At 54.2% G+C, this 26,140-nt stretch overlaps 6 protein-coding genes and 1 non-coding gene across 7 annotated transcripts; 3 read left to right on the top strand and 4 right to left on the bottom strand.

Moving 5' to 3' along the window:
• Positions 1-5,336: 5,336 nt before the first annotated feature.
• On the bottom strand, positions 5,337-6,384 carry BZA05DRAFT_422399 (uncharacterized protein; the record flags this gene model as incomplete). Its single annotated transcript, XM_051485786.1, has 3 exons — positions 5,337-5,734; positions 5,923-6,220; positions 6,271-6,384. The coding sequence occupies 3 exons, from the start codon at positions 6,382-6,384 to the stop codon at positions 5,337-5,339; spliced, it is 810 nt and encodes a 269-aa protein (XP_051335237.1).
• A 2,650-nt stretch (positions 6,385-9,034) lies between these two features.
• BZA05DRAFT_422397 (uncharacterized protein) lies at positions 9,035-10,296 on the top strand (the record flags this gene model as incomplete). Its single annotated transcript, XM_051485785.1, has 3 exons — positions 9,035-9,266; positions 9,356-9,559; positions 9,623-10,296. The coding sequence occupies 3 exons, from the start codon at positions 9,035-9,037 to the stop codon at positions 10,294-10,296; spliced, it is 1,110 nt and encodes a 369-aa protein (XP_051335236.1).
• Positions 10,297-11,368: 1,072 nt separating this feature from the next.
• Positions 11,369-13,311, bottom strand: BZA05DRAFT_411784 (uncharacterized protein). Its single transcript, XM_051485034.1, has one exon. It carries the CDS (start codon positions 12,836-12,838, stop codon positions 11,462-11,464), a length of 1,377 nt encoding a protein of 458 aa, XP_051335235.1. The 5' UTR covers positions 12,839-13,311; the 3' UTR covers positions 11,369-11,461.
• Positions 13,312-14,974: 1,663 nt separating this feature from the next.
• On the top strand, positions 14,975-15,061 carry BZA05DRAFT_t283. Its single transcript has one exon. It is a non-coding gene; the product is annotated as a tRNA-Asp (tRNA).
• Positions 15,062-15,935: 874 nt separating this feature from the next.
• BZA05DRAFT_411782 (uncharacterized protein) lies at positions 15,936-16,298 on the bottom strand. The gene has a single exon (XM_051485033.1). The coding sequence runs from the start codon at positions 16,280-16,282 to the stop codon at positions 15,986-15,988; it is 297 nt and encodes a 98-aa protein (XP_051335234.1). The 5' UTR covers positions 16,283-16,298; the 3' UTR covers positions 15,936-15,985.
• A 74-nt stretch (positions 16,299-16,372) lies between these two features.
• BZA05DRAFT_344221 (uncharacterized protein) lies at positions 16,373-21,757 on the bottom strand (the record flags this gene model as incomplete). The annotated part of the gene is made up of 7 exons (XM_051481115.1): positions 16,373-16,480; positions 16,543-17,107; positions 17,155-18,989; positions 19,068-19,403; positions 19,773-20,876; positions 20,951-21,158; positions 21,234-21,757. 7 exons carry the CDS (start codon positions 21,755-21,757, stop codon positions 16,373-16,375), a joined length of 4,680 nt encoding a protein of 1,559 aa, XP_051335233.1.
• A 1,968-nt stretch (positions 21,758-23,725) lies between these two features.
• On the top strand, positions 23,726-26,110 carry BZA05DRAFT_411777 (IMP dehydrogenase/GMP reductase). The gene is made up of 3 exons (XM_051485032.1): positions 23,726-24,170; positions 24,229-24,572; positions 24,771-26,110. The coding sequence occupies exons 1-3, from the start codon at positions 24,046-24,048 to the stop codon at positions 25,883-25,885; spliced, it is 1,584 nt and encodes a 527-aa protein (XP_051335232.1). The 5' UTR covers positions 23,726-24,045; the 3' UTR covers positions 25,886-26,110.
• Positions 26,111-26,140: the final 30 nt, after the last annotated feature.

Raw genomic sequence — 26,140 nt, 5'->3', positions numbered from 1 at the left:
GTTCAGGGCTCGGAAGGTTGTGAGGTATGACTTGATGTCGTTCTTATACCTCAAGGCCCACATCTTGCTGTGAGCATCTGCGCCTCCCCTCGAGTCTCGATATCCTTCTTGGATAGCTTCCTGGTAAGCTTGCCAATTGTCCAGTCCGCGTAGGACGCGTTTTCCTGCTTGATGCCAGACACGCGCTTTGTGGGCCATCAGTGTTCCCACCCAGGCGATACGTTGCACGTTGTCGGTGTTGGGGCAGAAGCCGAGGTATTCTTCCACAGAATCTCACCACGGTCTGAAAGGTGTGGTTGGTTTGCCAAAGCAGTTGTTGGGGTTTCTTAGACGGAGTTTCTGAATCCCTCAGTTTGCCCTTGTGAGGGCCTCAGTGTCACGGATGTGTCAGATAGTTAGTAAGGGCAGGTTTACTAGGCAGACAATGTAACACGTTTCCCTGTACTGAGAGTCGGCTGCAGCCGAATCAGCAACACGGAGAACCTGTGCATTACAAGACTACGTGCTACGGATCAAGGCCACTCGGGACGCCGAGCGGTCAGAGGATCCCGAAGGGACCCCGCACCAAGTGGTGTAGGAGTTGGCCGCGCACGCATGTCGCTGTAGTTAGTGAACAAGTGCAGAACCTTAGAAATAAAGAGGTGGTGTGGGTGCAAACGCCTAGAGTCTGCGTAACCACCTACCCACATAAATAACATAGAAATGAAGACAGACATAAATAAGTCTGTCATAGTATAGCGGTTAGTGAGTCTTCATTAGGAAGTTGGTCCGCGTAACCTGCAGAAGGTTACAGGCCCAAATCCCAGTGACGTCAACACTTTCCGGAGTTACCGGGTCGGCGATAAGAAAGTATCGTGTGACAGCCGGGAATCTTCGCGAAACGTGTTGTGTCGTCGCGCGGTGCTCTCAGCTGTTTGTAGGTGATAGAATTAAGTTGTCGAGACGAGAAAGGATTGTATAAAGAATACGGTCGCTCGCCCGCAATAATTCTAGAGCACAATAACAACCATCTCTACCTCGATAGCGAAGACCTTAAGATTCTTCTAAGTGTCTGAGTAAATAGTTACTCGGGATATCTTCAGTTAGTACGAAAATTCTACTCTCAGTTTAGTGAGGATACCTGTCGGCCGCTCAGGAGGAGCCCCCGTCACACTCAGCCATGATGCGGGCTAAGCGTTGTGCTTCGTCCACATGGCCGGCATCCCGGTGGAGAGCGGAGTGGCCTCCGCAGTGAACAGACGAGGTTCTTGTCGGAGGTTCTTCATCGTCAGTGGATTCGTGATCCGAGTGGTCACCTCTGGCGTTAGCAGCTGGATTTCTCGCAGGTGGGGGAGGGGGAACCGTTCCAGAACCATCGCGGTCCCTAACTGGGCCAGCAGCTGATGCGCGTGATCCTCCAGACTTTGATCTTTCTCTTGCGCTTGTGCGGACTCATTCCGGAACCTTCTCTTTCTGTTTTCCTGCGTGGATCTCCACCTGCTTCAATGCTTTTACATTTTCCTTCACTAGCCTCTTCAACACCTCCTGTTGTTTGTGGAGCTCGCCGCTCCTTCTCACCTCCTGTTCCGCCCATACCTTGATGCTGCGATTGTAGTGTTCCTGGGCTTTTCTCTGCTCGGCCTGAACGGTTTGTAGGCAGATAATCACGCTTTGGAGTCGGGCGTGGGCTATGCTGTTGTTTTGCAGCCTAATCTCATCCTCCTTGCTGCGCTCTGTAATTACTGCCCACACGTCGCTGTTTCAGGTTTGGATGGCGGCGTTTGCTAGTTCCGTGCGTAGCCATCCCGTAGCGAGTTTGTTTTTTGCCGTGTGTTGCGTATCAAGATACTTCATGGCCTTGCAGAGTTGGTAGTAGTTGCGTTCGGCTTCTCGCATCTGGCTGCCGTTGCGGTTGAAGACTTGGCCGCATGCGGTGTACATCTGGCGTAGGTCGCACTGCGTAAGGTGGTATTGTTGCAGTATCATTCTCAACCAGGCAGAGCAGTTTGCAATCTCGATCGTGGCGCCGGCCGTGTGTGTGGTTGAGAGCGCCGCGTCAAGCGTCTGTGAGTATTTGGGGCGAAGCATGTCTATGTTGGAGGATGACATAGTGGTTGTGTGTTGTGAAATCGGTAACTTATGACTCTTAAGATTATAGTGTGAGACTGGAACGGTTTCAGGACATCCGAGTCTTGATAGATATCGAGTATAGAATAAAAGTCAGGGATTTCAATAATTCACAACGAAATAATCTTGCGGGGTATCGTTGGTAGTGTTCAGTGTTCTGGTTGTGCTGGTGTTCGGGATCTGCGTGACGATGGCCGAGTGACTATGGATTCTACCCAGACACCTGGCATGTGATCGGCAAACTCTGTTGTGGGGAACTCCGTTGCAAATGCTCCTTTACGTCATGCTCTGACGTAAGCGCTATGAAGAGTCACTCACTGCGTCTAGGCCATAGAATCGTCGTAAGCTGTTGCAGGGATAGCCGTTCCGGCTAGGCAAGAAGTGCTTACCACTTCCTACCCGAGCATAGCTCAGTGTAACGGCAGGGTCGAGCAAGGCTTCAGGTAGCGAAGCCGGGCGGGGGATCGGGTTCTGGGTTCGGCAGAGGCATGACGTATGCAGAGGACAAGGTAAGGCAGGGCTCAGTGCAGACGGCAACTGAGAACAGAGGCAGGGACAAGGACTACGGCGCAGACGGCAGCCGAAGTAAGGACACAGGTAACAGTGATTGAATTAACAAGTTGTTGCGTGAAGAACTAAATACAGAGGGGCAACCGCCCGTTTATATAGAACATCCTCCACTTGTTCCCGCAATCTGACAATGACCGTGGGCGTGTGCCAGACCCTGAGAAATCCACCATGCCAGTACCCCGCTTCCGTGACTCGTACCCTGTGCAGCCGTACTACCTCTGCTTCCTGCACACAGCCTCAATCCCCTACGGCTGATTACTGCGCTATCCCTGCTCCCTGCACACAACCCCCAATCTTCTTCGCCTCATCCTTGCACTGCCAGTGCACTGCCGGTGCACTCCCTCCCAACTTTTATAATCCTTGCGCCGACTCTTCCTTCGTCTTTCCGTCGCAAGCCCTGACACTCAGAGTAAGTAGTACATATCTTCATGTCGGCGCAGAGAACCGGCCCGGTTCTACAGGCTCCCATTTCTCGATACATTGGTAATCGCGCGTCATAACATGTTCCATGATTGTCGTTCCTTTCTACAGGGTTCCATGATGCCCTGCCTCAGGCCGTCTCGGTTGTATTGGACTTTACCGAGCATCACCCGTATCGTCAATCCCTGTCTAGACTCTGGATCCCGTTTGCTCACTCCTGCCTAACTCGTCTTCACGCCATGACTATCTAATCCTATGTCTCGATCACTTCCGAACGTTCCACTCCTGCTATGACTGCCCGAGAGTCTATTGGGGTGTCACAGCTACCCTGGCTTCTTGCACACAACCTCAATCCTCTGCGGCTCATTCCTGCGCTGCCCGCGTGTTGCCTCTCGTGCGATCCAGTTCCTGTTCCGTATCTCCCTCGGTTGTCCCGTTGCAATCCGTGACAGTACTAAGCTGGTGTACATCATGCCTGCATCTTGCGGTAGTGTGTACCATTCACGCTGTGCATGTGCTAAAAGGAATTCGCACCTTGTAAACAGCAAATGTAATTCGTATCCCATCCTCTGTTAGCAGTCCAGACGTACTTTCCAATATTATAGAAACAGATGATAGCACACTACACATCTATTGAATTAGCTGCTGTTACCCTCATCTCTGACGAATGGGTATAGCACGGGTGCATGAGCTGACACTTGTAAGATCGCATAGACTGCCACTCGCTCTGCTCTGCAATTACTTGTTGAACTGTTGGTGGTAGGTAATGGAGATAGTTTTCGACTGAAGAAGATATCTAAGATGGAAGTCTAGCTAGGTGCCCAGGATCAGGCCCTTTTATAGGTACCAAGACAGCAGATCCTCAATCGTACAGCAGAGAGAGCAATCAACAGTGATGACGACAGAAATCAGCAATATGCGAGTCGGCTGTGAAACAAACACAAACTGTGAAACAAACTCGTGACAAGGAAACAAGCAAACGAGAGATACCCTTGAACAATCAATCAGACAAACATAACAATCAACATCACTGTTGCTCGCTCGTTTGTCGCACTGCCAATCACTCGTTATTGTTTCACAAGTCACTCGACCTGCAAGAGCTACACAACATAGACGGAAAGTTAACGGTCGAACAGTACTGTAAGTCCATGCTGCAGTTGCTGCCAACCACAAATGCGAGAGGCTGGCGCCCTCAGTGAAGGAAGAGCTGGGTAGCACGTCCTCAGAGGGAACGCAAGGAAAATTTGGGGGAGGAGAGAGAGGTGGATGGGGAGGTTATGGCGGTGACAGGAACTGATACAACCTTTGTTCCACCCTGTCTCCAGCCCTACTGACCTCTCCGGGGGAGCGAAATAGGAGGGGAAGGAAGGGAATTCTTTCGGGATTTTGTTTGTCTTCTCTCCTTTGTCTTTCCATTGTATATCCCGTGGTGCGTCTTTTCATTCTAGGTGCCAATCGTAAAGCCAGCCGTAAGAGGGAGCAACTACGTGCAATAAAAGAACAAATGGGCTATTTTTCGAAAGTTCTTGAATCCAAAGGTGCGGTATGAATAGCAGACGCAGCTACCGCGCTCCCTCACGCCGAGGTGTCCCTTCCTTTTAGAGACTAGGCGCGCCCCGCTATCCCATTATTTCGGCTCGCATTTTCTTCCATTTAATCATCTCGGCACAATCCTGGATTATCCACCTCCGCGAACAGACTGCACATCACACCGCCATCGCCACAAATACGAAGAACCCCAAGAAAGTAATACGCAGCACCGAATCGAATCCTCGAACTACTCCCGCGCGCCTCCGATGAATCACATGCAGCCTCAGAAAATGAATAAAAACAAACAGAAATTGCGTTCATACAGACCATTACCGTTGCGCTGTTGCCCACCGACTTTTGTTGGCCTTCTCCAGACTCCCACCGACACTCGGTGCCACATCCGTGACTGAAGCCACTAGCCTTGTGAACTCCGGTACCAACGTAACCGTGCCGCCACTCCTTAACTCTGCGGGAATTAATTATTCGTATAGCCTGCCGCAAGTGTACTGCACGATTCATAAGAACCAAAGTTTGATCTTGTCACATCTCAAAGTCGCCGCCCACTGGTGTCATTTGCGGAAGAACATCCCCTCGGAATCGCGGTGCGAACCAGCTATGGTTATCTGGATCCCAACCACAACGGCTTTGTTGATGGTACTAACTTCCGCCTTCCCTGTGGCGTCATTTTCCGTCTTCTTCTCCTCCGCGCGCTACACCAGGATGCCATCGACGGGTCGGAAATTGTAGGCTGATGGAATATACAGCCTCCAGCCCTCGAAATCATCATTCACCGGCGGCGGCAGGTCTTCCCCGAAAACCGAATGACTCCCGCGGCCCTCAAACCCTGGGCCTGCTGCCGGACACCCCTCATTGATAATCTTTCTGAGGACGAGGCATTCGACATGGAAACCTAGCACGGATCGATTCTTGCCACCACTGAGTATCAAGTTGGCCTCCCACAGCGTATCGGGGAAGTCGCTGATATTGAAAACGTTAAGGAGTAAACCCTTGGCAACCTGCCAGGAAAAGCCGCAGGTAGCATGCCCAATGCCTTCCCGATCAACGAAAAAGTACCGCGAGTCTAGGAGATCGGAAGCTCCAGCATCCACTTCGCGGTTGGTCACACAGGCAAGCATTGCGTCAGTGTATCTAGCACGTGCCCGTCCGTCAGCACCCCTACTTTGTCTGCGCGAGTCGTAGATGGTAGGGTAGGGAGGACTTACGCCCTCATCTATTCGACGGCTAATTGGGTTCGATTGTTCTCCCAAAACCTGGTGATATGCCGAACCACCGTACGAACTTCGTCGGACTTCCAAACACGGTCGTAAATTTGGGTGAGCCGTGGCGGAATTTCAGCAAGATCGGGAGATCCACGGGCTTTGACGATGTCGGCAAGACCGAGAGGTCCCTGCGCCTCGATGGTTAGCTGGATTCTGCTTTCGGGCGTAGTGTCACCCAGCAATCGAAGGAAGAGAGGCATTCTGCCAGTTAAGTCTTCTAGGTACTTCTTCTCAGCTTTGCTGAACGGAATTGGCGGATGTAATTGTTTGGACAGAGCTCCCCCATGGTTCCCCCACAAGGCCTTCATCTCTTCCTATTAACAGTTAGCGACATGCATGACCACACCGGAACGCAATCTCCTACATTTTTCAAACCATGGTAGAGCTGAACACGTTTTTCAGACGTCTGACAATCTTCATCCACCTGAGCGTACTTGTAGTTGGCAGTGTAGCCTGCCAACTTCATATGTGAGGACATGGCAGTGTCGAAAAACGAGCGAACAACGTGTTGGTTCTCGTTCGAGAAGCGTGGCATTCCCGGTGGAGCATCATCGACCGCATCTGCCTGGTCAACGATGAAGAGAACGTAATCACCATGCTCGGACAGCCCCTCACATAAACCAGTCATCCGCTTGAGTGAAGTGGACTGTTCTGAGTGCTGACGACGCAGTGCTTTAAGTTCAGGCTCAATGCGTTCGTGATTATCGAACGTCAACTGCAACGCGGTGCGAAAAGTACTGTGCTGGGTTCATCAAGAGCTCACTGTAGTCCGGGATGAACATCACACGCTTTCCCTCGCGCATGAGGAGACAGGTAAGCGCAGCGAGCAGGTGCGACTTCCCAGCCCCAAGTGTTCCATAGAAGTGGTACCGAGGGTCTACCCGTCTTGTCCGGGGCGAGGATTTGGCCGGACGAGTCGGGCTCCCAGGTCCAAAAAGCCCGGGGCCCGGGATTTTTTAGTACGGAAGCGGCTGGCTACTAAGTGTACGGTGCCGGCTTGCCGCAAAATTGTGGCCAGTGAAAATTTGCATCCGATCGGATACGGGAGTGCCCATTTTTCGCCGTCCTGCCAGATCCTTAGCCGTCTAACTCCTCACCGTGCGGTCAACTCCTTACTCGTGTGCTCCTTGCCGTCATTTCTGCCTGCTGAGCCACGGCGCCACTATGCCACTGCCCAAGGCTAGTATTAGCGCCACAATTTCCGGGCCCGAATGGGGCCCCAGTAGACCTCCGGCTTGCCCGGAGCCCTATAGTCATTGCTATTCCGCGCCCGACAAATTCCGTCTTGTCCGGGACACAGCCTCGGACGGACGGGACGGACGATTCCCAGGCCTGCCTCCGAGGTGGCTGTAATACTGTTGCTCGCGTCCGATACGCTAGTGCCAGTGCCGGTGGCTACCATGAGCGGGGAACCCACGCAGGGGGCCGCCGCGAGCGGAGAACAGGCGAAGATGAAGATGCGAACGGCGCCGAAACGTGGATTTGGCTTAATAAGGCGACGTGAGAATGGCAAACATCCGGATTGATTCCTTTTCCCAACCTCCAGCTACTAGAATATCTGGTCTTGTCCTGGGTAGTTATGCGGTCGCTTTGCTAACTGTGGACGCCGGATACGCCTACTGGCGCAAGAAACACCCGCAGAAAAACATATACGCCGCCTTTCAGCCAATTGCGGTTTTGGGTCCTGCCGACATCATGGAGCGTCCGGCTGTATTGCATATGGTTCAGAACAACCTCACCATTGGCTCGGAATACGAGGTGATTATTCGCAATTGCGGAACTGGCAAGTCCACCATAGTCAAGAAGATTGCGTCCCGTCCGGACTGCAGTCTGGACCGGAGTATCGAGAACACTGTTTGAGGTCACCCACAGAGGTGGGAGGGAGAGAGAGGAGAGAGAGGAGAGATGAGAGAGAGGGAGGCATACGACTCGGAGGGAGCCTCTAGTGAATTCACGAGTGCTTCAGCGAGGACATCAAGATTCGTGGTATGGCTTTGGCTGGCTGGAGCCAGGCATGGCTGGTATATCCATTTCCGACAGCGTGCAGCTGAGTCCCGGGGCAAGTCAGGGAGTGGACGAGCGGTCTCCTACATGGAAACATCGCTCGGCATGTGCATCGCACGGTTCCTATAGAATCTGTAGACCCTCCGGTTCAGCTGGCTGAAGTTTGAATTACCGTCCATAGTCTTGCGGGCGCCGGTTCATATGTACTACACGGCTACTACTTTTTTGCCGACCGGATGTATCTTAACGCTATTCATTGCTCGCAAGAAATTTTCCCCTGGGCTGGGCTCCACTCTTGATACGATTTCTGCGCTTCTTGATTTTGGCTAATGTTACGCCCACGTGGAGAGGCTTCGGTGCCGGCAGTAACCTGACTGCCGACGTATTGCGGTCTCGCTGGTGGGATGCTCCCAGACTCCCCTTCGGGAGCACCACTAGATACGCGTACGGTAATTATCCACTGATAAGGTCTTTGGTTCTTTAGGCCACGAAAACTTTACATCTTTGCCTTCCCTATAGCAACCCGAGAATAAAATCCAGGTAGGGAAGAAGGCTATGTATAGGCGTTAAACGATCTGGAGAGCCTGTCGAACGACAATCTGCTCTTCCGCTCCGTGCATATCATTGTCGCCTGCCATCGCGATTTCGCAATCGGGCGGTTCGCGCGTACTTCGGTTGCACTTCATCCCAGCCGAAGTGCTCATGGTAGGTACCCAGAACGTGAACCCCAGTGAATTCATCATCCATGGCACGATACAGAAACTCCCGTCCCTCCCATCTTCCCACACAGCGAAGCGAAGACAAGGGCCGTCCTACATACTACGCTACCGGCTACGGACAGCGCCGGAAAATCGTCGTAGCGATGGATCCCTGTCGTGCTGGTAGCGAGACATAGATTATCCGGAGGGGCCGGAGACTCAATGCAAGGTGGGACTCGCGGAGTGCATGTCGCTATCCATTGCAGAAATTGTTTTCTCGTCGGTTCAAACTTCAGTCGGAGTCTCGCTCTGCCATCTCGCGGTATATATATCGAGTTGTCAACCCATCAAAGGTATCCCGTACACACACACAAACCGTCCATCCATGCATCAATCCTCCCGAAATAATCAGCCCAGTCGCACACTATGGTCTCCTCCGGATCCGCACTCTCGGCTTGCATCATGCTGCTACTCGGCAGCTTTGCGTTCGCCCGCGACATGGACGAGAACACCGGCTACGTCACGAAAGTGCTGCACAACAACGAGAACGGTGGAATCGACATGTGGCGTGCTCCTGCTGCCACCTTGACTACTGCTGCTGCGGCGGCGGTTGACAGACGGAATCCGATGCCAAGTTCTGCTTCTTCTTCTTCAGCGTGTAAGTTTGCCGCAGCCCTGTACTCTGCATTCGGTGAATCGGGTTTTGTGAGCAGACAGTTACTAACTGGAAGGCGCTTCGGTATGTAGATGATCCGACGTTGGTCTCCCTTCTATTCGCCAAGAAGCAGTGGGTTTTCTGTAAAGCCTACATTAACCTACATCCGACGGTGACGGAAACGGTCACCAAGACCACATGCGGTGATGGACCGGAGTGTAGTCCTACCACAGTGACTTCGGTGGTCGGTCTGACGCTCGAGACTACGGCTATCGTGACAGACCCACCTCTGACTGGTGAGTGAAATCTCGATCGCTCCATCCTGGTAAGGAAAGCCCAAGGCTAACACTGCATGCAAGTCACCATCGAGCCGGTATCAACAATCACGACTACAGTGACCGAAACCGTTGCGAACCCCACGCTCACCTCCACCGTCGGCACGCCGCTCGTAACGGCCGCGGCCCGAAAACGCAATGTCAGTCCACCGGCCTTTCTCAGCAGCTACGCGCCAGCCGCAATCTCGGCGGCATGTTCACAGCTAGTCAAGCACGTCATCCACACCACAACAAAGACACAAACGCTGACTGTCACGGCCTTTCCCGGGACAGCGGCTCTCACAGAGACGCAGACAGCGACCACCACCGTTCTTACGACGACCACGCCGCTAGCCACCGTCACTGATGCCGCATCCACCACCACCGTCACCGAGACCGAAACCAGCACGACCATCAGCACCGTTTGCCCGGCGCAACAGACCGCAGCCGGAATGACAGCCGCAGGTGGCATGGACGTGCTCAAGGACCAGGCGGACGTAGTCGCGTGCTGCTCCGCGTGCTACGACTCCGCCGCCGGCTGCAGTGGCTGGTACTTCTACGCGCCCCTGGGGTTCTGCACGCTCGCGTCAGCGTCGGAGTCGACCGATCCGTCCGCGCAATGTCCGTCCGGACTTGGATCGGTGGGGATTCTCCCCGGAACCGTCACTGACGATGGATTTGGCGGTCTGGGTCCTTGTTTCGGCGGAGGCCAGGTTTAGTTCTACATATTCTGTCTTGGTACCCCCCTTTTACGAAAAATATTCGGCTGCAGTGTCGGCTTCCTGTACATAAATACTTTGCTTTTTTGTTTAATGTTTGATCATGATTCATCTACCTATGCGTCCCACTTTGGGTCATGGCAGATACAAAACCAATTCCACCCCAGTATCTTACCCCTAAACATAGTGGCCCGGTGCGTGTTCCTCTGTAAAACCCATCACTCACAAACTTCCATGCTCGATGATCGATCAGGCCAGAGCAAAGATGGTACGGGCACTCAATGCTAATTCCTTGCAGAATAATCAAGCCCGCATATGCACGAAATGGCATCATCTAATAGATGATGTCCATACATAGAATAGTGCCGATCCAAGCGCCTAATAGATATAGCTAGGGTGGGCAAACGTCGCGTACTTTGCTTTTCGCACTTGCATGTTACTTGGCTTTAGCCGCGGAAAGCGCGGCTGAATCTTGCTGCTTAAGAAGTCGCCCGACTTTGAGTCTCGCCGCCAGCATGCACGGCCAGTCCCTAGAGGTGCTGTGCGCTTCCTGGTGCACTCGTTGCCCCCGTGACCCGTATCGCCGTATCGGAGTAGATAGGTACGTTTACACGCGCATGGCTATCGGTGCCGGTCTGGACGGGCAACTACCTACCACCCCCTGCATGCATGAACCACGGGCGTTCGGCGTGGAGATCATGGTGCACGACAGCACAGAATCGCGCGGATCACGCGGTGACTTCGGCATGTCGTCGCGTCGGGAGTGGCCTGAATAACGATAAGAGAGATGCATATCGCAGAAACCTCTTGTATACATGTACCTAATGTATGTATACAGCAAGGAGGTGTTTGTGCAGTGCTCGTGCACTGTTGCCTCGAGAAGTACGCATCTGGGCATCCAGGCGATTAGCATATGGCATCACTCGGTATTGGTGGTGGATGTTGCTGTTGCTGTGGAAGTTCTCACTCGATAAGTAACATTATCAAGCCACATCGTCACTCTGTTCAAATTTCGGGTTTGTTGTAATCTAGGATATGTATCCTATATAAAACACGTTATTCTATTAGACTGCTTCGGATATCAAACTACAGTACAATACACAAAACTCCCGATACCCAAACCCAAACAGGAAGAAAACACAACCGGTCAATACATAGCAGCAGCTCAGATCCTTCCCCCCGGCAATCCCGCACCCTCCATGTTCGCTGCACCCTCCATGTTCCCCGCAAGAATCATGAGTCTCGGCCACGTGATCCACGGCCTCCACTCCTCGCCGAGATGTTTCTCACACTTCCTGAGCTCATGGACGAAGCTGCCCCTGGCCCACCAGGACTTCTCGAAGCGAGTGAACAGTGCACAGTAGTGCACAAAGATGACCAGGGCACGGGGACGGCACGCGTTCAGCAGCTCTACGAAGCGGTCGGCGACAAAGATGTGCCACTTGAAGATATCGCCGAGGACGGAGTCCCAGCTCGAGACTTCGGTGAAGGCGCGGCGCAGCTCCGCGATCGCGGAGAAGTACGCGGTCGAGACGGTGGGGTCCGACAGCTCGCCTGCGTCCGGCAGCGTGCGGTCCGTGCACAGCCGGTACAGGCTCTGGATCGCCTGCTCGGTCTCGGCGTCAAGCGCGTCGATGCCTGTGGCTTGGTGCTGCGTGATGATCGGTGCGAGCGGGCTGGTTATCACCCAGTCCCAGGACCGCATCAGGATGCTCTTGACGCCGCGGAGCAAAGGGATCCAGGAGGCGATCTGGGAGGGCTTGTGCCCGCTGGTGTCGCTGATGCGCGAGGCTACGAAGGAGAAGATCGCGACTTGCCCCGCCGCGACGAATATCGCTTGGCAGTTATCCGGAGTGATGTTCGTGAGGCTCGCTGCGAGACTGCGAACAGCGCGCTCGTAGTGGTGAGTGGCGGCGGAGAGGAGGGGTTGGTTCTTGGAGGGGTCGGATTCTTTGGAGTGCAGGTGGAGTGCGGAGACGGCGAGGGTCGAGTGCATCAGGAATGGGTGCTGGAAGGCCATCACCGGGATGTGGATGCGCCATAGTTGCTGGACATCCCCGCGGCTGGTGACTGTGTAGCTAGTGGAGGTTGACCAGTGATGCATCAGTGAGAGGTCGAGCACATTGAGACTGGTCTGTTGCACTGTTGCGATTCCTGGATACAAGGGACGGGAGATCGAAAGTTGGCTCGCCGATGTTGCGTTATGGGATGGTGAAGGCAGTGATGACGGGGATGGAGACGGCAGCCCTGGATTGTACCACTCCATGCCGTCGGTACTGTGGAGAAGGAGAGGATCCATAGTATCACTATCACTGCAGCCGCTGGGCCCGATCGTGCAGAAAACCGTGATGGGATACCACGGAGATATCCCAGGTGCTTCTCCCCAGCCATCGTCATCGTCTAATGCTCCCGTGAAGATAAGCGAAGGCATAGAGTCCATCAGCTCCAGCGCGCGTGACTGTTGGACATCAGGCACGCTGGGTGAATAACGAGGCGTTGGGAGCTCCGCAGGTGATGAAGCCGCGGTCGATGACGGTGTCATCACATGTGCAGCAGTGACTCGCGGAGCCGCCTGAACCTCCTGGGAAGTAGCGCGATGCTCTTCGAGAAGCAGTGAGAAATCACAGACAATAGCATGATTGATGCAGTTGTTGCACGAAGGATGGGTCTCATCGCACTGGAGGCAAGGGTTAGCAAATCGAACTATGCTCGTACATCCACGCAGTATGAAAATCGTTGATGCCTAACCCGTTCAGCGCCGTATCCGTACTCGGGTCATACCTTTATTCTGCGGCTCTTGCATCTCTGACAACCTGTTCGCGACTTTGTGTGCGACCTCCGGGGCGGCATTTTCTCGATATACTTGCGTCAATCACACTGCAGTGGGTATCCGTTTCCCAAACGCCACCCAAAAAAAGATGTATGTGCAAAGAACGTGGTTCGTGAGAACTCAGAAAATATATTTGGGGGTTGACGTTGGAGCTGGGATCGAGTTGGAGGGGGACAGAAGATAATCTCTAGGCGATGCGTTCTGCTGTTACTCTTAACCCTTAACCGGAACCCTGTTGCTTAACCAGTTTCCGATCGGACACGAATCACTCCGAAGCCCAACGGCACTCGCCGAGTTGGGATGCTATATCCCCGACGCGGTAGCGTGGCCCGAAGGCTGTGCCTGCAGGCGGAGGCAGGGCTGTATATTTTCTATCAGATCATCTATCTAATTGTTCATTTGTTAGGCTTGGAGCTCTATTTCCGCACAAAGGAGCTGATCTGATGAGAGTAAAGGTATCGGCCATCCAGGTACACACGCGGCTACGAGCCAGTGATTATGAAATATTTTTCTGATGCACAAAAGTCATGTCTATCCCGGGCTGTCATTATGATTGGACACTGGCGGACATAGGCGGTGATGTGCGTCTTCTACCTGACAGGGCGGAGGTTGTGTTATGCATATCGGCACTCAAGAATTGAGATACCCGAGCACAAAGGCACTTACTATATCGGGCTATGGACATCAAACGGGACAAAAGTCCTGAAACGGTTAGCGCTTCGATTCGAGGAATGGGCTGGGTTAGGACTGGTTCCGTATCCTTCTTTCCTCCTTGGACTCGCATAGCTAATAGAACACATCCAAGACGGCTCATCACGGCAGAGATCATCACGACAGACTCCCTCACGACAGAATTGCTCACGACAGAATTGCTCAGCCTTGCCGTTTCTCGGTACCGGTACCTCTGACGCGTCGCAGAAGACTTAGATGCACGTGCCAAGGCGTTAGATTCGGAGTTTATCTGACGATTTAGACCGAAAAGAGAAGTACTCGCGTCCACGGAGTTAAACCCGCACCTCTAGATGCGGTATTTTCCGGAGATGTAGTGAAACCTGTGTTACGGACTTGCGATGCTTGAGTGGCGCAGCGGGGTTTGCTATGCGGGGACACGAACAGTACCAGCTGAAGATTATCCCACTATAACAAATGTGGCTAGGATTGGGTTTCCAGAACAACTCCATGGACCGACGACGATTCACACGTGAAACGGCGCCGCATGGACACAACTACGACATGGCTGAAAGCTCCGCTACCCCCGCCACGCCGCCTCCCACCGCATATACCAGAAGCAAGAAATCGTACGACCAAATGAAAATGAACGAACGATCGCGGCGGAAACGTCCGAAACTAGCGTGGCCATAACTAATTCCAGCATTGGATCAATCGGAACGGTTTGCTGCGGTGAAGACACAATCTATCACTCGGTATGATAGTATCCGGACAGGTTTTGTCTCCCTCCTTCCAGCCAGTGGCAAGTGCGCCCCGTGGATGTTCAATTTTACGGCAGACGTCTAAAATGCCAAGCTATAGTTTTGGGGAAACAGTCCAAAATGCCAAAGGTTTTCAAATTCTGTCACCGCTTAGGTATTTAGTCGCTTGTCGATCGAAGTGGGTCCAAAGCGGAAAACCTCTTGAAAGTTGAAATACCGTGCAATGTTCATTGTCCCCTATGAACGTTTCAAAGCAGCATAACTTAATAACTTCACTTACACTCCCAAACAGTTCACCAACCGAGCGCTGACTGCGGCTCAAGAGAGGTTTCTCACTTTCATCATTCACCATTGACTAGTGAAGCAAAATGAAATAATATATTCCTAGATGTAACTATCGTAAAACACTCATACAAAATCTCTGTTAGTATAGTGGTTAGTATTTCCGCCTGTCATTTCTCATGATAGTTCGCGGGAGACCAGGGTTCAATTCCCTGACAGAGAGTATCCTTTTACCCATGCCTTTGTGTGTCCGATTTTTTTCTCTTTTGCGCTATTGGGTGCGTAGGGGGGCGTGGGATGTTGCATTTACCAGTCGACGATCGCTGATTGGGTTCGCGTAAGGTAGGCACCGATGTACGGAAACTCCAAGCCCGAGATTGAGGGACGTTGCGAGAGAGGACGGTAGGGAGGGAATAAGCGTCCGGCTGTGTAGTCGGACGTTGGATTAGAGTTGTCAGGTTCAACTACCGCGAGCGAGGCGCCACCGTGTGTGTATTATATAAGGGATGGCTGGCCGTTGGCGGCGAACACGCGGCTGACGGTTGGGCTGCGCGAGCAAGGGTGCTGGAGTGCACTTCCAACCGTTAACCAGCTCTTCGCTAGGCTCTGTTGGAGTGCTGGAGTGCCGGAGTGGTGGTTACACTGTGCGCCGATTTCCATTCCAATTGGCGTGTTTTGGCAGCCTTCTCCCCTCCCCTAGCCATTCCCCGCCTCGATCTCATCTGCCTGCCGTAACGTTGCCACATTCGCTTCCGCAATTCTTCACAGAGGCCATCTAGGTAAGTACGGTAGTCATTCACTCTGAATCTCCGAATCTCCGCTCACCACCAACCACCGAGATAATAGAATAGACCACTAGATCCATTGGAAAATAAAAGGGCCAAGTCCCGTACTGTCATCCTCCCGTAGCAAAAGTGGTATATACACCTCCCTCTTCCCCTCCGCCTTCCCCCTGTCCCGCCACACCACTCCCCTCGCAAAAACAACAAACAAAACACAAGAATCACAGACAACAAAACAACACAAAAACCACAAACAACACAAAGAAAAAGAAAAGACAAACATAAACGTAACAAGCATAACCACAAAGCATCAAGCACCAAGCATCAAGCATAAACAAACGCATCAAACATAAACGCATCAAGCATCAAGCATAAACAAACGCATCAAGCACGGTGTGGTATAGAGAAGAGAGCAGAACAGAGCATGTACACGAAAAAAAAGAAAAGAAAAGAAAGCAACCGAAAGTCGAGAATTCGCCCCCACGCACCAAGCCCACGCCGCACGCCGCGTCCTCTCCCCATCCTCTGCCAGCAAAAGTAGTTCGTCGATAACAATCCCCCCAGATAACCCCCGCCCCACCGGACCCGACAGCACGCAAAACCGCGTAAATGAAGCCACAAACAACAAAAAAGAGGAAAGCAAAAAACGAACAAACTCCCATAAAGATACCTCCCCCCTCTTACCTCCCCCACCCCCCCCTCCCTCTTTCTCACCACCGCCGCCGACCCCGCTGCAACAGCGTGCGACGACCCTACTCGTCCCGGTAGAACTTTCGAAACAGTAGGTGCAGGAACAAGTTGACGTTGAACTTGATCATGCCCTCGCACAGCATCATGAACTGGTTGTTGTGAAATTGCATCTATTATTCCATCATTCATTAGCCAGGTTGCTTCTCGTTTGAAAGGTGTAGGAAAAACAAACCTGCAACAAATCATCGAGCAGCACCTGCGCGGACGCGCCCGGGATCATCATGCTGCCATTACTAGCCTCGACAAAGAAGGAACCGATCTCGTCGCTTGCGATCGTGAAGTTGATCTTATCCCAGCGCTTTTCCGGGTAACCGTCGAGTTTGACGAGGACGCCCTTATCAGCGAGCGCGCGGGCCGAGTATTTGTAGCTGCCAAACTTGGGCACTCTTCCGGAGCGCTCGAGCTCGCGCATGTGGAAGTACTGCCTTGTGAACGGCAGGATGGTCTTCTTCTTGCCCTTCTTCGTTTGCAGCGTTACCATGGCCTGCTCGATGTAGTCGTTGTAACTCTTGAGTTGCTGGTCGAGGTACACCGCCTTCTCCTGCAGGTGCGCGAGGGTCTGGTGGATGCCCTCCATCTCGCGCGACCGCTGCACGCGCCGTCGGTGCTTGGTGCGGATGTCGATCGCGATCTGGTTCAGGATGTCTTGGTACTGGTTCTTGCGCGTGATCTTGCCGAAGCGCTCGAGGTTGATGATGTTCTCGAGCGCGGTGCGCTTCAACTGAGCATACGACATCCTACCAAAGTCAGCTTATCGTCACACGAGATGAGCGAGGGTACCCACGAGTTGATATCAGTCAGCATGGTGTGATCCGCATAAGCACCCCTCTTCTTCCCGCCCGAATTCTGCAGCTCCTCGGCAACCAGACTATCCCACCGTTCCTCATCCTCCGCGGTAATCGGCTTAACCAAGATCTCCATCAAGTTCGTGCCGGTCTGTATGCGGATGATGTAGAGGATGCAGCGCTTAGTCTCGACGAACAGCGCCTTAATCTCGGACTCCGGATCGTCGACGACGTGGAAACTGGGATCCAACTGCAGCGAGATCTCCGTGTTCCCCACCGTTTTCAACTCGCTTTCCGAAGTCTGCACGCTGCCGAGCTCATTGATGATCTCGCGCAGGGGGTCCTCACGTGTCTCGGCGATGGCATCGATCTCCTGCGCGACTAAGCGATGGATCGCAAAGATATCCGACATCTTCATGTACAGCGTCGGCTTCTGCTTGCTGGTCAAGTCCTCGAACTCGTCCATTTCGAACCTGGCCTCGACCGTGGGGACGTCGACGATCGCCTTGAACACTTCCTTGAACTGGCCGATCGCGATCGAGACGTACTCGTTGAGCGGCTGCAGGAACATGTTCTCGTTGGCGAACAGGCGTCCGGAACTGACCTGATTCAGCAGCTTGGAGAGCGCGCCCAGGTTCTTCTTCTGTATGGGCGTCAAGGTCTTGTTGACAATGCCGAAAGCGTCGGGTCCAATGATCGCCGGATTGAAGTACTTCTGGAAGACAAAGTGCTCGACGACCTGAACAATGACATCCTCATTCTCTTCGGGGAAGCGCTCCAGCAGTGCCTCGATAGCCTTGCGCGCGATGTACCGGATGCCGTACGGCATGCGTTCGACATTGTTGTCGAGAACGTTCATAAAGTCCTCCGATAGCGTCCGAAGGGCCTGTAGATGTGCGATGAACGTCTCTCTTGTCTCCGGATCTCTGATCGCCTGATCGCGTCCGACATCTGGATTGCGCTCGCTGCGCATTCCCGTTTGGAGCTCCTCGTTGTTGATCGACGCGCGGTAGATCTGCAGCGGGTCGCTCTCGAGATCGAGTTCCTCGTTGTCGATGAACTCCTCGCGGACCAGCGGGCCCAGGAGCTCGTGCAAGAACTTGCGATCTCTCGGCGAGCGGATGTAACTTCCCACCAGCTTGATCCAGAAGAAATTGGCCCGTAGGAAGTCCTCGGGTCGCTCACACTTGTCAATCTCCTCCTTGACACTGCGCACGATCAGCTTGAGAAGGTAGAACTCCTCGCGCCGCTTCTGCGAGTATCCAAAGATGCCCATGACCAGGTTCTCGATCCTCTTCAGTTCCTTGTCGGCGGTATTCTGCTCCCTTATCCGCTTAAACAACCTCGACAGGTACTGTGGCTGAGTCTGCAGCGCGTAGAACATCTGTTGATACTTCTCCAACCGCTTCCTCGAGTTGTTGTTGAGCGCCTTGAGGTCGAACGGATCCGAGCTTGCAATGTCGGTGTTGCTGAGGAGGTTGCCGACATGTCCGGTGAACCGTTTCTGATGCTTGATGACCTCGTCCAGGGTGATCTTGTTCTTGACCAACAGCGCGATCTTGACATCGAGCTGGTCGACGTACGCCTCGGCCAATTCATTCGCCCGGACATGCTGCACCACCTTCTTGCGCAAGCCTTCGAACTCAATCTCCTCGTCGAAATCAAAGTCGCTATCGTTCAGGAGGTGCACAAAGTTTTTGACGGTTCCGACCGGAGGATTCTTGCCGCCCATCAGCGACTTGTAGGCCTCTCCCTGCTGCTTCGCCCTTACGAAGCTCTGCAGCTTGATGACCTTGTCCATGTTATCGCGGTAGTGCTTGAGCTTTGTCTGGAACTTGACCCTCTCGATCGTTCCACGCGCCGCTGATTGTAGTTCGAGGATGGCCTCTTCCTGGTCCTGGACCGCCATGACGATATCGTCGAGTCTCCACCGAATCAGCACACCGCGCGCGGCAGCCTGAACGTCAACGATATCGGCAACATGACTTTCCAACTCCGCCAAGAAGTCTTCCCGTGCGAGCCGATGCAAGAAACCGCGTGCATGTGCCTGGAGTCCGACGATGCTCTCTTCCTCGTCTTCCAGCGCAGCATTGGTGTCCAGGACTTCCCAACGAACCAGCGCACCACGGCAGCGAGCCTGAAGCGCAGTGACACCGCCGACGGTGGCGTCAAGCTGTTCCAGAGTTTGGTGGTAGGCGCTCCGGACGAGAAAACCTTGAGCACATGCTTGGATATCGACAATGTCGTCCTCGGCCTCGGCCAGACACAACATTTTCCACCTGTAATCCCATCGCACAATCGTTCCACGCGACGCAGCCTGCAGCTGAATCCACAGTTGCATATCCGCTTCCAGTGCCCGGTTCTGCGCGTTAAACACCTGTCGGAGAAGGTATCCGCGGATCATCGCCTGGAGGAGCGGAAGTGTGTTATTCTCGTCCTCGGTGACCGCCTGCAACTGCTGTTGGTCACTATCCATACTGCTACGGACCAGCATACCCCGGGCTGCAGCCTGAAGAGAAGTGATTGCGCCATCCTGCTTCGAGAGTGCCTCCTTTGTCCTTGCCATCTCCCGACGCAGCAGTACTCCACGGGCAGCAGCTTGTCGCGATGTTATCACCTCAGCCTGTTCCTCCAGAGCCTCCTTGGTCTGTTGCATCTGACGCCGTACCAACACACCCCTCGCAGCAGCTTGTCGTGATGTGATAACCTCCGCCTGTTCCGCCAGCGCCTCTTTGGTCCGTTGCACCTCACGCCGCACAAGCACACCCCTCGCCGCAGCCGCCAAATCCGCAAACTCCTCCTGTGCCTGCTCCAAGGCGGTGGTATCCTGGTGAATCCGGCTCCGGACCAGCCTTCCCCGGACAGCACTTTGCAAGCGCGTGAAGATCTCCTCCTGGTCCCGCAATTCCCCCATGAGACCCGCGAACCTCCGTCTCGCCAGAATTCCTTTTGCCAGCGCTTGGAGTCCGACCACGTGATCCTCACTCTCGAGTGCATCTGCGACCTGCTCGCCGAGCCGCCGCCTAACAAGGAGCCCGCGAATTACCGACTGCACCACTGCCACTCCCTTCTGCTGTTTCTCCAGTTGCGTCCGTTGCTCCTTCACCTGCTCGCGCACCTTGTTGGCGCGAATCCTAGCCTGCAACCTCGCAAAGATCTTCTGGTTCTTATCACAATACCGAAGCTGCTGAATATGTCGCTGACGGGCCAGATACCCTCTCGAAATGGCCTGAAGATTCGTCGCCCACCTCGACATATCCGCGCGGTATTGAAACGACAGTCGACAAAACATCCCGCGAACTCTCGCCTGCAGATCCAAAATCTCCTCTTCGGCATCCCACAGCCGGTCCATCATATCTCCCAACCGCAGCCGCACCGCCGCGCCGCGACATAGGCATTGTAGCTCGAACGTTTCGTGCCGCGCTTCGCGAAGCTCCCGCGTTATCCGCTCCTCTTCGGTCTCCTCCGGCTCCGGCTCGGGCTCAACCTCGAAATGCTTGTTGACGCCCCGGAAGGCCGGTAAGCTGACGCCGGCCGTGTCCAGGCCTTTTTGTGTGTTCTGGATTTCCGTCTCGGTGAACTCGAGCTTTCCGACGAGGTTGCCGACCGCGTGGCTCGCGAGGCCCAGTCGGAAGAGGAGGAACGAGAGGGCGTGGATGCAGTAAATCACTTTGGGAATGTTCTTTTTGTTGTACAGATCGGTAGTCTCGAAGAAGAATATCTAGTCTCGAGATTAGCGCAACTCAATTGGACAGGCAGGACGGGTGGTATGGTGATCCACTAGATCGTGTGTACATCTGGTAGCTCGACTTTGCGCAAGAACCGGAAGAACCGATCTATATTGTCCGAATGCCTGAACTGTAATTTCGGGTGCTCGAATATTCGTGGTACAAGCTCGGGCGAGAATATTCGCGTCAACTTTGCAAGTGCGACGCCATTTCGTAGTGCCTCTTCCAACTCCACGATGGGCGGAATGGGCTCGCCGATGCAATCTTCCATCCATCTGCACGAATTCCCGTGTTAGTACTATGCCGAAGCCTGCTCTCCCACTTATTTTTTCGACGGGGATTCCTCCTACTCTTTTGCTTCTCCGATATGACACAGGTATTCGTATGCCTGAATGTACTGCCTCCGCTTATCCATCCACGTCATCCTCTCCCAGCTGGTCATGTTATCTGTCTGCGCGCGCTGCAACCGCTTGCGTCCATGCATTCCGGCGACATTCTCGCTGGCGCCCGCCACGATGCCGAACTCCTCAGCATTCCCTTCATTCGTCAGCCGGGACAGCGTGCGGAAATGCGACACGCTGCTGTTGCGTAGGTGTGTGATATCATCCTTCTTCAGCGAAGTGGTGCCGGCGATCACGGAATTGCGATGCGCGGAGTTGTACGGTGATGGAGTTGGCCGTGCGGCAGCAGTCGGCGACACGTTAGGATTCGGCGAGTAGTTCGGGACGCTGGCGCCTCGGTTGTGGGTTGGCTGGCGCGTGAGCGGCGAGGCATTCCGTGGCGGAGTGAGGGGTGTTGGCTGGCGCGAGGGAGCTTCGCTGGTGCTGGTGCTGCTGCTGCTGTTGGCGAGGTTCGTGGTGTAGCTGGAAAGCATCGGCGCCGGGCCCCCGAGAGATGCTGCGTGCTTGTGACCGGCGGTAAGGTTGGCTGAGCGGTTCTCGAACTTGCCGAAGCGCGAGGATAAGGATGAGGTGGGCGAGACTGTGGCCGAGCGAGAGGACGGGAACGAGTACGTCGACACACCACTGAGCGAGGAATTCGAAGCGGTCGAAGCTTGTCGTGTGTGAGGCGAGGCTGGGGGGTAGATGGACATGACATCGACCGTGGGATCCGGTTTCGAGGAGTGGGGGGATCAGAGGCAGGATCGGTTGGTAGCTGCCACTCTCAGTCTCTCAGGTCTCCTCGGTCGTACACGCACACACACAGCCACACACGCCCGGCGCGTAAATGATCGCTGTGGGGGCAGGAACTCACTTCGCAGATTTTGCAGCTGAAGGAGCGCGACCAGACGCGAGGGATAGCGCTGGAAAGGGTGTTGTGGTACTTTGGGATGATATGAAGGTGGGGATATGTTGATGAGGGGTCGTAACAGCAAGGAGGCTCTTTCCGCAGGTCACGGTTCTCTCTTTCTCTCTTTCTCTCTCTCTCTCTCTATCTCGGTATAGGTGCTCTAGTTCGTGTAGTTCTGTGTGGGCGGCGATAAGCGAGCGGAGGCCCGAGCAAGTAGCGGCGGGACGAACGGCGAAGAGCGACGCGGACGAGAGGTGCGTGATCGATCAACAGGCGTGGATTCGCGCTGCGAAGGGGATAGAGAGGGATGAGGTTGAAGAGGTGAAGATGGCGGTCAGGGGAGACGAAGAGGCGGTGGTAGGCAGAGGGGGAGGGAGATGCGAGGTGACGAAATCGATCGTTGGGGTGCGGTAGTTACTAGTATGGTTCGGTCGCTAGAGCGGAGACAGAAGAAGAGGAAGGTGGAGATGGAGAAGATGGAGATGGAGAAGTTGGGCTTCTGTTTCCCGTCGCGGTCCTTTTCAACAGTCTCTGACTATCGCGCATCAAAACAACAAACTCTCACGGGGGATCATATCATGCAGAGAACCGTATCACCATCCACTCTACATGAGGTACATGCCGCGATGGGGGTTCTGGTTGGCTGGGAGCGATGGCTTCGCAGGCCTGTGAACCAACGAAATGCGCTGTTTGTTGTGTGCGCAGGGTGCGCTCGTCGCTGTGGCAACCACGGAGGGGCGGGTGTGTCAGGGTGTGGCTGGTGGGACGAAGTGGCTAGTTGCGCGGCGGCAGAGATGAGATGGAAAAGATCAGATAAAGAGGATGGCATCGCAGCTTGACAGAAACACATCTAGAGTAGATGACTGCACACACATAGACCTCGACGGCAGCACTCAATGCGCGACGCACACCGGGTTGTCCAAATCAGCGGAAATCACCTCGTGTGCTCCCGTGGCTTCTCCGAGTCGACATCCTGGCAGCTGCTGACCGAGGACGACTCGATGGCTCGAGGGAGCGAGGGCTTCAACAACAGTTTTAAACATGTGCAGATAATTGTGACATCCTCTTTGAAGCCGTAGCCAATACTTCTGGCGCAGTGTTGACTACCGTCCAGAGGGATGTGATAAGATAAGATACGATACGATGAGATTCGAAGCAACATGAGGGGAGCAGCATCAGACGGCGTCTGAGGAAGCATAACGCTAGAGCAGATGCGACCTCAGGGCGGAGTTAGAGTGACATCTTCATCATCCTCCTCGTCTTTCGTGCGTGTCCGCCTACGGAAGTTCCCAGCCCTTCTCCGGTTGCGCCCTTGATCGTCGCCCCAGGGTGTCGGGGTCTACTTCCACATGTGCGGGACGATTTCTAGCACACACCCCTCCACCCGCCCAAACGGTGGCCATGTCAATCCCGCCGTCGAGCAGATGCCAAAAACATCCGACGCAGCATGACTCAGCGATTGATAAGATAACGAGTAGCCCAGATGTCAGCGAGTCAAGCTTAAAATGACTTAGCCGGATGGGACGATGCTTTACGCGCTCTCGCCCTAACTTGAACCATCACCCCACCGCCAAGCCCCCCACCAACAACTGAAATTTTTCAGGAAAAAAGTTCACACGGCCCACAGCGCCCTAGCTTAATGCGAAAATAGTGTCATCTGCCCCGCCATAAAATGCCATCTCGCGCTCCTTTCTTCTTCTTTCTTTTACTTGGACCGGTCAATACCCGTTTCCCTTGTCTCTGAAAACACTTCCTCCCTCTCACATCTCCCGCAGAAGAAGTAGTAGGAACAGGAAACACTTTCGAGTCAAGCAGAAAGAACCCACCTTCTTTCCTCCTTCCTTCTCTTCTACCCGCCACGACTCCTACACCATGTCCTCCACCACTCCCACTATCCTCGACTTCACGTCGGCTGTCGAGTATCTGAAGACCGACTACCAGAGGGACGGCTTAGATGTCAAGTCTCTCTTGGACTCCGATAAGCGGGGAGGAATGACGTGAGTACCATGTTCCTTCCCTCCGCTATCACCGTCTCTGATCTTGCCGGAATTGCAGCTACAACGACTTCCTGATCCTGCCCGGCTACATCGGTTTCGCCTCGCACGACGTCACCCTCGAGTCGAAGATCACCAAGCGCATCTCGCTGAGGCTGCCTTTGGTGTCGTCGCCGATGGACACCGTCACCGAGACCGACATGGCCATCTTCATGGCGCTGTTGGGAGGTGTTGGTGTCATCCACCACAACTGCACCGCCGATGAGCAGGCCGAGATGGTGCGCAAGGTCAAGCGTTACGAGAACGGTTTCATCCTTGACCCGGTGGTCATGAGCCCCGCGAACACCGTAGGAGACGTTCGCCAGGTCAAGCATGAGCACGGATTTGCCGGTATCCCCGTAACTGGTATGACTCCTCCTTCAATCTTTTTTTTCTTTTTTCATTTCCCCAGAGCTGTGATTATAACAATTTCCTTCCTCAATTATCTATGTGGATTATATTTCTTATGTTTCAAGACGGAACTGAGCTCTCTTTCTTTAACTTCATTTTCCTGATACTACTCGCAATTGTTGTCGACGGTTCGCTGACTTTATTGCTGCTCAGAGGATGGCAACCTGAAGTCCAAGCTCGTCGGAATCGTCACGATGCGAGATATCCAGTTCCACCGTGACGATACCACCCCCCTGGCCGAGGTTATGACCACGGACTTGATCACCGCCCCCGAGGGCATCACTCTCGCCGAGGCCAACCAGATCCTGCGTTCGTCCAAGAAGGGCAAGCTCCCGATCGTCGACAAGAACAACAACCTGACCGCGCTCCTCTCGCGTTCCGACCTGATGAAGAACCTGCACTTCCCCCTCGCGTCCAAAGTCGACAGCAAGCAGCTGCTCTGCGCCGCCGCCATCGGCACCCGCGAGGACGACAAGGAGCGTCTGCGCAAGCTCGTCGAGGCTGGCCTCGACATCGTCATCATGGACTCGTCGCAGGGTAACTCGATGTACCAGATCTCGATGCTCAAGTGGATCAAGGCGACCTTCCCCAACATCGACGTCATTGCCGGTAACGTTGTCACCCGTGAGCAGGCCGCAAACCTGATCGCTGCCGGCGCCGACGGTCTCCGTATCGGAATGGGCTCTGGCTCCGCCTGCATCACCCAGGAGGTCATGGCCGTCGGACGTCCCCAGGCCACTGCCGTATACTCCATCTGCGAGTTCGCCAACCGCTTCGGCGTGCCGTGCATGGCCGACGGAGGAGTCCAGAACGTTGGCCACATCGTCAAGGCCATCGCGCTTGGTGCCTCCACCGTCATGATGGGTGGTCTCCTCGCCGGAACCACCGAGTCCCCCGGAAAGTACTTCCTGTCCGCCGAGGGCAAGATGGTCAAGGCCTACCGTGGCATGGGCTCGATCGACGCCATGGAGAGTCAGAAGTCGGCGGACAACGCTGCCACCGGCCGCTACTTCTCGGAGGGCGATAGTGTGCGCGTCGCGCAGGGTGTCTCCGGCTCCGTGCTCGACCGCGGCTCCGTCACAAAGTTCGTGCCGTACCTCCAGGCGGGGCTCCAGCACTCCCTCCAGGACATCGGTGTTACGAGCATCGAGGCGCTGCAGAAGGGCGTGCGCAAGGGCGAGGTGCGCTTCGAGATCAGAACTGTCTCGGCCCAGGCGGAGGGTAACGTGCACGGCCTGCACGAGTTCAACAAGAAGCTATATGCTTAGATGGGTGCTTTGTGTTAAGTTGGAGTATGGTTGGGCTGGCTGCGTTGGGATATTGCGTTTATGGGATAACTAAAAGAGCGGCGGATGGGGCCTCTGCTTATTTTCTCTTTCGATTTGTTTTCTGTCGTGCTCGGTCTCTGCTAGTGGGATCGGTTGATTTTGTATATGATACTCTGGGGCTAACAGGTACCAAGCGTGTGGTGGTTGGGATGTGTGTGCAGTCCTAGTTCATAGCATGCCACTCTTCAACACCAC

Source organism: Tricharina praecox, assembly GCF_024521635.1.
Source record: "Tricharina praecox strain CBS 144465 chromosome Unknown BZA05scaffold_37, whole genome shotgun sequence".
NCBI lineage: Eukaryota > Fungi > Ascomycota > Pezizomycetes > Pezizales > Pyronemataceae > Tricharina > Tricharina praecox.
Note: the sequence above shows the minus strand (reverse complement) of the source record. Positions and strands in the feature narration are given on the sequence as shown.

Bases quoted from the DNA above. Each gene is read 5' to 3' on its own strand.
- BZA05DRAFT_411784 (XM_051485034.1), bottom strand. From the start codon at position 12,838: ATGACACCGTCATCGACCGCGGCTTCATCACCTGCGGAGCTCCCAACG.
- BZA05DRAFT_411782 (XM_051485033.1), bottom strand. From the start codon at position 16,282: ATGGGAGTTTGTTCGTTTTTTGCTTTCCTCTTTTTTGTTGTTTGTGGC.
- BZA05DRAFT_411777 (XM_051485032.1), top strand. From the start codon at position 24,046: ATGTCCTCCACCACTCCCACTATCCTCGACTTCACGTCGGCTGTCGAG. The intron at 24,171-24,228 runs GTGAGTACCATG...CCGGAATTGCAG, and splicing joins GATAAGCGGGGAGGAATGAC to CTACAACGACTTCCTGATCC. The intron at 24,573-24,770 runs GTATGACTCCTC...ATTGCTGCTCAG, and splicing joins TGCCGGTATCCCCGTAACTG to AGGATGGCAACCTGAAGTCC.